Source organism: Hydra viridissima, unplaced genomic scaffold (genome assembly GCF_058129835.1).
Source record: "Hydra viridissima isolate aposymbiotic clone 2 unplaced genomic scaffold, HvirCarnegie_v1 scaffold_2, whole genome shotgun sequence".
Taxonomy (NCBI): domain Eukaryota; kingdom Metazoa; phylum Cnidaria; class Hydrozoa; order Anthoathecata; family Hydridae; genus Hydra; species Hydra viridissima.
The window spans coordinates 17101268-17113364 of NW_028324301.1; the positions used below are offsets into that span (position 1 = coordinate 17101268).

Genomic DNA, 12097 nt, shown 5'->3' on the forward strand with positions numbered 1-12097 from the left:
TAGAATGGTCACGTCAATTATCCCATCGAGTTATGAGATTATCTGAAAGAAACCTTATAGCGATGCTTTTTAACTTATTTTAGGAAGGGTTCAAGAGTCCTCTAATTTGGTACAACCTGAGATACATATAGAAATGCCTCAGAATGAAGTCATATTTACGGAAGATAAACATGAAAAATGCTAACGTCATATGTTTACGTATTCAATTTCTATAGTACTACAAAACATTTCCTTTCAGAAACTGTTCAAAACTCGATGATGTCGAAATTGAGATATCATCAGGAATACTTTAAAATGATGCCAAGTTTAAGGATGTTAAACTGAAGAAGGTTTTATTTCAACAGGTAATTTCGGTTACTCTTTACAAACGAGTTTAATTTTATTTACAACAAAAACACCTAATTTTTAAAAGCCTGTAATAGATCTAAAGTAATCAGTTTTTAGGGGATGATTAGTTTTTTTTAACTACTTTTCAATTACTGCTTCCCAGCTCAATAATTTATTTACATATCCATTTTTTATGTTTATATAGTTAATTTATTTATGCTTTTAAACGGTTTTGTTTTTATATATATAGAAATAAGAAATCATAGTGTATGGAAAAACGTCAGAAAACTAATTGTTCTACTTTTTATAACTCATCGAATTCGATAAGACTTTCGATACATCAAACTTTTCTTGTTTAGTTATTTGACAATTCTTTGATAACCGCTGGTCTAATGGAAGACACAAGAGAAATGGTTGCTCGTTTAAATACACTTTTATCTAAAGTCTCGGTGCGCCTTATAATAGAAGAAAACAAAAAAGCAGAAAAATGAGTTTCGTAAAGAATGAGAAGTTGGTCAACGTAAAAGAAGAATATTTGTGTAATTATTTAAACGAAAATTCTAGTCGTATTTTTTAAAATGCTTGGTAGTTGTGTAAATTAAAAAGGTCGGTTTAATTTAAAATTACACTTAAATTTTGATTCGCTAAGAATTAGCGAATAAATGGTTTGAAAATGGGGAGAGGTTTTTGTTTAAAAAAGGTGAACGCATGTAATCTTAGTGTAGCAAGTATGAAAAGTACGTTGAATGTATCGCTCTCAAGGAAACGGTTCATTTGAAAAAGATACTGACTCAGAACACTCTTCGAAGGTGTGCAAAAACATTGGCACCGATTAAAATAAAGTTCACGTATATAGAATGGTCACGTCAATTATTGCATTTAAGAATGGTCATTAATGGTTAAGAATATTGCACATATATAGAATGGTCACGTCAATTATCCCATCGAGTTATGAGATTATCTGAAAGAAACCTTATAGCGATGCTTTTTAACTTATTTTAGGAAGGGTTCAAGAGTCCTCTAATTTGGTACAACCTGAGATACATATAGAAATGCCTCAGAATGAAGTCATATTTACGGAAGATAAACATGAAAAATGCTAACGTCATATGTTTACGTATTCAATTTCTATAGTACTACAAAACATTTCCTTTCAGAAACTGTTCAAAACTCGATGATGTCGAAATTGAGATATCATCAGGAATACTTTAAAATGATGCCAAGTTTAAGGATGTTAAACTGAAGAAGGTTTTATTTTGACACTGAATTCTTTTTAGAATTCAACTCCAAATGTTTTTTTATCCTGTCATGTAAATAAATGAGAAGTAGACATAAGAACAATTAACACATGCTAAAAACTCTAGACAGAAGTTAACAAAGTTAACAACACAATGAATAAAGAATATTAACCACCATTGTATGTTAAGAAATATATATTGGGAACTATTGCAATAAGAAACCACCTAAGAAAACAATAAAACCCTTGCCAAAAGCACTTGCCTTTTCTTACCTAAACAGTCCTCAAACCCCAACCTCCGTACTCCTTCCAAATAACCCCGAGACAACATCTTCATACACTATTAACCTTCCCCCTTATTTCTCAAAAATTCTAACATTGAAAACAGTTGTTTAGAAGGTAAACCTTTTTACTGTACCTAAGAACATGATTTTAAGTAATTCATAAAAAGAAAACTCATTATTGACTGATCGCTATTATGAAGGTGAGTATTTTTTTCAGGCTTTAAAAAGACCGAGTAGCTGGGCGAACAAGAGAAATATCACGGGATACCTGGATGAGAGGCCGTGCTCTTATTAGTTATTACAGCACAGTAAAATTAACATTTAAAAAAGGAAGAGTGTTTGAAGGAGGCGATAAGAACACAGAAAAAACAACAATCAAAAAAACTTTTTTGCAACAATCAATTATGGTGCAAATAATCCGAAAGATTTTTTGATAATCAATAATGGTGCAAACAAATCCATCAGAGTATTTCCACCATTATTGAATGTTGCAAAAAATTTATATGTTTTGGGAACAGCCCTCTGATTTTAACTCAGATGACCAAAAGAAACTTTTCACTAAATATTTCAGCTTTTACTTAAAAGCCCAGAATCTTACCTTGTGAGTTCTTGTACCTAAGTAGTTCAGGAAGTCTTGAGTTGGGAAGGACGTCTAAAAACAAAATTGTTCCAAAAGTAACACCAAGCTAAATACTAGTTAAAAAAAATAAACAGGCATCCTGGTCAGGAAGTCAACAAAAAGATATCCCGTAGCACTTGATCAGATTTCTTGCCACTTTCCAAACAACCAACAACAGTAGGCGCAGAAACTTTTTAAATGCAAAACTAACAGTTTCTTAAAACTCAAACATTTGTATATTAACCAAATGTATGTGCAATTGGTTAGTTAAACTTAAAGGACTTCTATCAGGAATGAAAAGTTTTTGTAAAATCTGATGCCGTACTTAGTTCTTAGTACAAGATCTGGTCAACAGCAAGTTTAAAAATACAACGTTACCTCTTGGAGCTTCCACCCAACCAGCACTATGCAAAGATATTTTTGCTTGTTCTGGAGAATTAATAGTTGCATCAATTTTACACAGGTTGACATGGGAAAAAGAAGACACTGAAGATGACACTATGACAGCGTATGAACAATCCTGAAAATAAAAATGAAAGAATGAAGAAGCATAAACGAAGATAAACTGGAAATGGATAAACAGGAATTAAAGAAGAAAACTCTACCTTGTTTAGCGTGACAGAATGAGAATAACCAAGCAGAGTCAGTCTTTGAATCGAAAGAGGTGTTGCAAGAGAAACGCAGTAACTGAAAATGATGCAATCTTGTATTTAGTTGTAGACATTTATTGCACATTGTTTGCTGGAAATTTTAAGTAAAGAACATATACCAAACTTAACTAAAAAAACAAGACTTACAGATGTTTCTCTAGAGGTGTATCTTTGGTAGCCAAAAAATAAACTAGATTGTTTTTTTCATCCAACCAAATCTTAAAATTAAGAGTTTTTATTCTAAAAAATCAACTTCATGAACGTTTTACATTAGATAAGGTGCCTAATTTTCAACATACGAAGTTGTAGTATTTATGGATGTTAGCACTTTCAATAATAGCTCGTCACCAACTTCAAATGTTTATTGAACAAGATTAGGATAATAAGATTATTTAGATATTGATTATGAGAATAAGTTTAGGCATTTCAAAAATACAGTTAAATCAGTAAAACCTTTTCACCATCCACATCCCAATCTCCAGTTGTTAGAGGTTGCTCTGTTAGTACCCGACAGTTGCGAACCACATATTCACTAGCATCTATCTCCATTGGTTCGTTTTTTGCAGACGATTCATCCTTTGTGGTTACAATGTACTGATATAAATGCTTGAAGTGTGTTTTTTCAGACATCCAAATAAAAGATATCTCGTTGCAGGACTGAGGCGGTAAAAAATGAAGAGCATTAGATACCTAAAGTTAAAAAAAAATATTGAATAAAAACAACCAATCAAAAAAATGTAATACATGTTTTTTCTATTTGAATCTGACCAGTTTAGAATAAATTGTCAAAGATGATAATTACATTGATCCAGTAATCAGACTTCTCATCAAGCAAGACATCGATTTTTTCGTTTGAAGTACGGAGATCTGAGTTCACAGGACAAAATGCAGAACTTGGTATTCGCAGCAATGCAGACCTGTTTTGAGCTCTATTCAAAACTTGAGTCCAAATGCTAACGAAAAATTGAATTACTTATAACTACAGATGCAAACATATTATTTAGCAACATTTATAAATGCAAATACCTATTCTTCTTTATGTTACATAAAGCTTTAAAAATTAGTTGCTCAATGAGGCTGATTGTTTACCCGATGTATGCTTCCAAAAATCTATAAACTCTGCAACATTTTTTGTGAAGAAAAATAGTATATTCGTATTTCATTGATTTGACATGAGTCTTTTTACATACCTAATACAGACACTTGTTGGATACTTGTTGAAAAAATCTGATGATGCTGATGTAAAAATGTATAAAAGCTGCATTTAAAATGCAATAACACTTAAAAATAACGTATCTCAAAGCGATAAACAATGGTTTTATCAAATTTAGAAAAGAAGCTACTTCTCCTAAAGATATCAAAAAGCGTGGTCTTTATGAATATTGTACCTCTATAATTCGGAAGTATATTGTATGAAAAAAAGAATTAAATTGAATACATTTCTAAACATGGAGTTAAAACAATGGAAGGCAAAGAGAGCAAAAACTATTATTTAATGGCGTAATAAAGAGTAGTTTTTAATAGAATAATAAATATCAAACATTAAAGTCAGATTTAAAAAACTTTTCAGTCAGATAAAAAAAATTTTCAATAAATTTGCAATTTTTTTGCTTCGAAAGTTTGTTCATTTGCTGAAAATTTTTGCTAGTAAATTTCTTCAATACCAGAATGTAAATGTTAGTGGATCCTGTTTTTTGTAAAGGACAAGGCTACAGTCTTCTAAGCACACCCTTTCATTTTAATCCGGCCCAAACGTTTTCGCTCCTAATTTTATCTTATACACCTTGTACAGAAAGTTTAAACGCACTTGTTTTTTTAACGTGTATAATTCTTTTAAGAAATGATAACCTGATAAATTGATGAGATGTAGTCCGCATTTTTTATGTTTATTTATACTAATGGTTTAATTTATCGATTTAGAGATATAAAAAAAAAAAAATTACAAGGATACCATAAAGAAAGTGGAGGGTGATGAAAAAATTAACGGAGCTATTAAGTCCTTTCAATTTTTTGACGCACTTTGATCAGAAAATTCGTAACTCTTGTTAACTGATTGATTTTTTCTTGCAGTCTTTCGCATTTTCATCACTCAAAAGCCTGCTATCTATTATTCTTATTTTATTTTGCAAAAAAACTGCGTCTACAACTTGATTTAACCTTCAGCCATTTTCAACTGATAAAACTTTGTCAAAAGATCATATTTTTATGGGTAAAAGAGCTGTCTCATCGAAAATCAAATGGCAAGTCATTGGCATGCATAAAATGAAAATGAGCAATCGACAAATCAGCAAACACTTGAATATTTCTGAATTCAGCGTTTGTACAACAATAAAAAATTACTTATTGACTGGTAGTTTCAATGATAAACCTCGAAAAAAAAACTGTCAGCTCGCGATGAGAACATGCTATATACGCTTAGCAGACGCAACCCAAAAGCAGGAGTATCAGCTTTGAGTGCAGAAATCAAATGTTCACTTGTAGAGAAAACAGTTAGTTGTTCGACAATAAGTAAGTTATTACGCAAAAAAGAATTAAATTCGCTTCATCCCGTAAGAAAGCCTATGTTGTCGTTAACCCATCGTCTAAAATGAAAAAAATGGTGCAAAGAGCGTTCAAATTATTCAGTGGAACTATGGAAAGTAGCTATCTTTTGCGATGAGTTGAATTTTGAAATTATTAACAGAAAAAACAAGAGATTTATTCGTCTCAAAAACAGGGAAAAATATTTGAAGCAACACATACACAGCCGTATTCAAAAAGGTGGTGGCTCTGTCGGCATATGGGGATGCATAACAGGCTCAGGCGTTGGCTGTCATAAAATATACGAAGGAAGATTGAATCAGTTGGGTATCGTGACATTTTGGAAAACTCGCTTATTCCTAGTTGCGATTTATTCCAGAATGATCAAAACTGGTTATTTCAACAAGACAATGCTCCATGTCATACAGCACATTCAATTACCAATTATTTCGTTAAAAGTAGTATTCGACTCATGACTTGGCTAGCACGATCACCTGACTTAAACCCGATCAAAAATTTATGGAGCTGGATGGATTATCAACTAACAAAAAAGCAAATAACTAGTTACGAAATGCTTAAAAAAGAACTAAAAAAACTGTGGCTTGAAATATCAATCAAGATGATTGAGAATCTTATTGAACCAATGCCAAGCCGATTACAAGCATGTATCAAAAACATTTAGATTTTGTATTTTTTTCTTTCAAAGTTGTTTTCTTAATTAAAAATTGGCTAAGAAAAAAAAACAACAAAAAACGAAGACCCTGCATCAGATTTTCTCTTTGCACCAGTCCAAACTTACCATAACTTTCAAAAAAAACAAGTGTGTTTAAACTTTTTGTACAAGGTGTATAGAGTCATAGAAAACCTTCTAAATATAAATTTGTTTTTGAAGTTCCTTTTTTACACGTGCAGTGTTTATTTTAAACCTAAGTAACAAAAATGAAACTCATAAAAAGACGCCGTAGTAAGAAAAAGAATACCTAATGGCTACCCCTCTGTTCCATTTTAGCCCAAGTTATTCATCTGCTACATTTTCAGTTGCCGGTGTAGCGTTTTTAATTTACTGCCGTTAAAATTTTACTGCGCAGCAAAATTCCAACGTAAAAATTTTACTGCGCAGTAAAATTTCAACGTTGGAATTTTACTGCTATCGTTATTTTTTTACTGACTATTTTAATATACAGTTTCTGGCGTTTATTTTTTTGGCGTTTTCAAGATGTACAAAAATATTAACTTTTATGATATGAGGAAATACTTGAATGACAAAAAGTTTCCTGAAGGTGTAAATGAGAGAGGAAAAAAGGCAAACTTTAAAAGGCAATGTAAAAACTTTGCAATTATAGACAACAAATTGATGTATTGCAAAAAAAATAAGGGAAAATGCATAACTTTACATAAAAAAGTGACACAAAATCTGGCCTGGAAAGTAAACTATCATTTAATGTATGCATTAAATTATAAAAGTTTCATTAAAAGAAAAATTGAAGTGCCCTTAGTTTTATAAAACATGTATATTTTTACCCGCCCCTCCCAAAAACTTTAACATCTCTTCTTTTCTTGATGACAGTAAAAAAATAACGAGCGCAGTAAATTTTTAACGCTATAATTTTACTGCGCAGTAAATTTTTAACGTTAAAATTTTACTGCGCAGTAAATTTTTAACGTTAAAATTTTACTGCGCAGTAAATTTTTAACGTTAAAATTTTACTGCGCAGTAAATTTTTAACGTTAAAATTTTACTGCGCAGTAAATTTTTAACGTTAAAATTTTACTGCGCAGTAAATTTTTAACGTTAAAATTTTACTGCGCAGTAAATTTTTAACGTTAAAATTTTACTGCGCAGTAAATTTTTAACGTTAAAATTTTACTGCGCAGTAAATTTTTAACGTTAAAATTTTACTGCGCAGTAAAATTATAGCGTTAAAAATTTACTGCGCAGTAAAATTTCAACGGAGTAAAATATTAACATGACACCGGGACCCCTTATATTCAAGCTACCATTTCGAATCGCGTTATGCAAAACAAAGTTTTTATTAGATTCGCAGATACGATCTGTGTATTTTTTACTTCATACTGATGATAAACATTAATGATATACTATAATTTAAATTTTGTAATTAATTCTAAGTGTACCAAGTTTCTCCGATACTTTTTCATTATTTAGATTATATATACCAGTTAGCTACAACAGCATTTCAATAAAACAAACAAATATGTAAGTCAGAATGTAGCGAGATTGATGGTATCTAATACAGTAGGTTGCTGTATCTACGGTATGTTTGAAGGTATGTCATCAGGTATTGGTGTTATAGGTGTATTATTTATATAATATAACCTATGATAGTCGTTTACTGAATGTTTTAATCTCTCATTTAAAGCATCAGAAAACTAGATACACCAATGTCTAACCTTCATACAAGATAAATTATAGGCATCTAGCTAACCTGTATAAATATTTTGTAAATTTATATTTTTTGTAAATATAAATTGTGATTACTTTAAGTACCTGTATAACATGTTCTATTTTGCTTTATATGTTTTGAGTATGAAATCTTACTTTGTTAAACCTGTTTCAGCCATGACACAACAACCACATTCTCCAACAATGGTGCCAAGTCTAGAATTTGTTGAATCTTATATGGATTGTTTAGAGAGTTTGCCACTTGAAGTCCAAAGATTGGTGACCCAGATACATGAATATGATGTGTTTTATAGAAAAAATCTTGGACAAATTTCTCACTTTTCTAACTTATATCATAATGAAGAATCTCAAACAGAAAGAAGGTCACTTTTGAGTAAACTGCAAAAATGCTTAGTGAAGTCTCAGCAATATGCTGATGAAAAGTTGCAACTTATATCTCAGATGCTGGATTTGGCTGAAATAAGAAACCAGCAGGTATTGAGAGATGCAGAGGCAGCTGATGTTGAACAAAAGGATGATAACTTTATGAAGTCTATTCCCAATCCAGGCATGAAAATGGAAAAACCTTCAAAAGTTACTTTAATTGAGAAACAAATCAAAAGTTCAATTGAGAAACCAAAACGACCAAGAAGAGGAAAAACTATTGAAAAAGGCAGTGATAAAGTGGAAAAAATATATCAAACACTAAAAGATGAATTAGAAGAGGAGGAAACAGAAGAAATAGAAGATGAAGACTCTAGGCTGCGAAGCAGCAACTATAAGAAAAAAGAAAAACTAGTTCATCATAAAGTAAAGGATGAAGAAAAAAAAAATGAGAAAAAAACCCCTCTAAAAGTTGCCAAAAAACCAAGCAAACAGATGTCAAAAAATAAAAAAAGGAAAAAAGACAAGGAGCACAACTCTGAAGATCATGATGTCATTGATCCTGATGAACCTACATACTGTTTATGTAATAGTATTTCTTATGGTGATATGATTGGTTGTGACAATGATGACTGTCCTATTGAATGGTTTCATTTTGGGTGTGTAAACCTTACCCATAAGCCGAAAGGAAAATGGTATTGTCCATCTTGTAATACAGAAAGGAAGAGTAAAAAGTGATGAGTTTTGTCGAGTTTTTGATATCTTTTATTTATAATATTTAAGTATTTTTATTGCTGCGAACAGTTTCTCTCCATATTTGAAGTTTTTTTTCAATACTTGAAGTTTTTTAAAAGATGTATTATGATTTTAATTTGACTTAAGTTTACTTTGCTTAATGAAAAGTTAAAGAATTGATAAAAAAGAATTAAAGAAATGTTGTAAAATATTTTTGTTGTTGCTTAAGTATTTACTTGCTAAGTGCTTAAAGATGTGGTCAATCCTTAGTTATTATGCTGATTTTTTTAATACTTTATATCAACAAATTAAAGTACTTCAATATTGATAAGGAACCTAAAATATACAAAATTAACCTAACTATATACATGCAGATTAAAAATGCCAGCCTTAGATATATCTTATTTTATCTACTGCCCATCCGCTCCTTTACCATTTCAAAACGGTATTTAAATGTCCTAAACTTTCGTAGATTTGCCATTTCTACGAATGTTCATTCTTGCGAAAAAAACTTTAAAATATAAGTTCTCTTGTAATAGTCACTCAAAAATATACTTCTAAATAAAGAAAGAGGTACACCAAATGCGAAAATTCTGCAGGGTTTGTAGAAAAGAGGGGTAGCAATATAATTTTTTAAACATCGAAAACCAGTTTTTACAATTTTTTTTTCTTTTATAAATTTTTTGAAAGAACCAAACAATTTGGATACGATGATATTCCCTATCTGCTTTTTTTCTTTTGTAAAGAATAACAGTGTCCTCATTTTCTGTTGAAAATAGATCGTTTAATGCAATCATATCATAAATCATACCGGATATCATTATAAACAAAAGAAAAAAGTTTTTATAACAAATGAAAAAAGTGAGAAACAAGTTGAATGCCAAGAAAAATGTGTTAAGTTCAATTGGATCAAAACCTTGTGTGATTTGTTATATTTGTGAGAAGTTTTACTTCCTTAATGAGTCTGGATATTTTTAAATAATTACAAACTTTCGGGTTATCAAATGTTTTTAATAGAATATCATATATCGAACATCTCGATGCTGAAAACTTATTTTCCCTTTCCGAAAAAACGAGCCTTAATTTTCCATTCATGATTTGTTTTATTCAAATTCTAATGTTATATATATATATATATATATATATATATATATATATATATATATATATATATATATATATTACTTCAAGTAAAATATTTTTCATGTGAGAATATTCCTGGACCTGAAACCGTAGCCAAACTGATCGTAAGCTTTATTTTTGATTACTATACTTAAAAAACTTTATTCAAACCCTAAGAACTTTTTTCATTTGTGCAGTGTAGATAGAAATTCCTAAGTAGTGTGTAACACAACAAATAAAATTAAAAAAAGAAGATTTTTTCTTACGAATAGGAAAATGATATTTAAAAACTACTGAAAAGTCATTCATTCTATGTTGACTTTAAAAATCAATTAATAATAACATTAATATAATGTATTAATGGGTTGTTTTTTTTTAAAAAAAGAAGATTTTTTCTTACGAATAGGAAAATGATATTTAAAAACTACTGAAAAGTCATTCATTCTATGTTGACTTTAAAAATCAATTAATAATAACATTAATATAATGTATTAATGGGTTGTTTTTTTTTAAAGCTTTAAAAATAATTCCCATGCCGCTATTCATTCCTGGAAAAAACAAATGTTTTTGAAGATAAAATTTCACTTGACGAATTATATATGCAATAAAATTAACGATTACCAAATAATAGCCCTTTTGATATTTATAAAATTTAAACTTATAGCCTCGTATACACGAGGACTTTGGGAGTGCAGAAAACAATATTAAGTGCGATAGATAATTACGTATACTACATAAATCAATGTAAATTAAAAAACTGAAAACTCTAGATAACTAACTAGACAAAAGTTTGGATTAGTAACTTAAGTTTTATGGAAAATTGAATAATAAAGGTTTGAGTGAGAACTATGCTATCGTAGATAAGCTAAATTGTTGTATTTGAATTATAATCTCATATCTGAACATAATTAATTGTATCACTCTTTTTATACCCAGAAGCTGTGCTTAAATAACACAAACCTATAAAAAATATATTGGAAGTTGTATATAAGATAATCCAACTGAATTTAACTCTAGGGCACTAAATTTAAAAACTGCACACGGATTTCAACTCTATTTTTTCCTTTTTTAGAATAGCAATATATTACAAAAATTTGGGAAATATGAAGTAAGAAAGCCATAGTCTCGTTGTTTGACAAAGTCACAAATAGAATTTCCTTTATCAAGCACCTTAAATTCTTCACATATCTAATAAAATTATCAGGCTGATCTCTGCATTTGCAAAACTTTTTTTTTTTTTTAATTGAAACCAAGAAGAAATTTCAAGCCTTGGATAGACTGGTGTCTATCCAAGGCAAGAAAATCTGCTATTGCTTAAGTCAAAAAATGAACCTGATTAATATAGTAACCCAAATAAAAAATCTACAGAAAAATTAGAAAAATGGCTGATTTTTTTTAAGCAAATTTAAAATTTGTATCATAGTATGTACTCACTAATAGTAATAATTTTAAATATTTAGAAACAAACAAAAACCAATCCAACTGTTTAGAATCTCAACTGCTAAAATATGTTATACATATTTATATAAATCCTAAAAACTTATATATATATATATATATATATATATATATATATATATATATATATATATATATATATATATATATATATATATATATATATATATATATATATATACAAAAAACAATATCCAGTATTACCTTGTATAATTAAACCACATCAAAATAATCCTCAATAATTTAACAAATTCATTTAGCTTAAAAGCATGCAATCTGTTCTTACATATTACATGTTTCCAAATAATATCTTAAGATATAATCTACTGCTCTGGTCTGCTAAAACTTAGAGGCGGGATT

General features: G+C 29.6%; 3 protein-coding genes across 5 annotated transcripts in view; 2 read left to right on the top strand and 1 right to left on the bottom strand.

The window, feature by feature from the left end:
• Positions 1 to 12097, top strand: part of LOC145194661 (E3 SUMO-protein ligase ZBED1-like) — a 244672-nt gene that overhangs the window by 21800 nt on the left and 210775 nt on the right. The gene's annotated exons all lie outside the window — the stretch shown is intronic.
• Positions 2412 to 4381, bottom strand: LOC149892253 (dipeptidyl peptidase 8-like). The gene is made up of 7 exons (XM_090078097.1): positions 4308 to 4381; positions 3920 to 4070; positions 3571 to 3807; positions 3265 to 3335; positions 3073 to 3154; positions 2846 to 2987; positions 2412 to 2500 (listed from the first exon to the last, which is right to left on the bottom strand). Exons 1-7 carry the CDS (start codon positions 4379 to 4381, stop codon positions 2427 to 2429), a joined length of 831 nt encoding a protein of 276 aa, XP_089934223.1. The 3' UTR covers positions 2412 to 2426.
• Positions 7658 to 9366, top strand: LOC145184480 (inhibitor of growth protein 1-like). Of its 3 annotated transcripts, none has more exons than XM_080060187.2 (2): positions 7658 to 7910; positions 8214 to 9366. In XM_080060187.2, exons 1-2 carry the CDS (start codon positions 7877 to 7879, stop codon positions 9158 to 9160), a joined length of 981 nt encoding a protein of 326 aa, XP_079916313.2. In that variant the 5' UTR covers positions 7658 to 7876; the 3' UTR covers positions 9161 to 9366. The 3 variants fall into 3 exon arrangements, with proteins under 3 accessions (XP_079916313.2, XP_079916321.2, XP_079916306.2); XM_080060195.2 differs by having other exon boundaries at positions 7659 to 7852; XM_080060180.2 differs by having other exon boundaries at positions 7666 to 7922.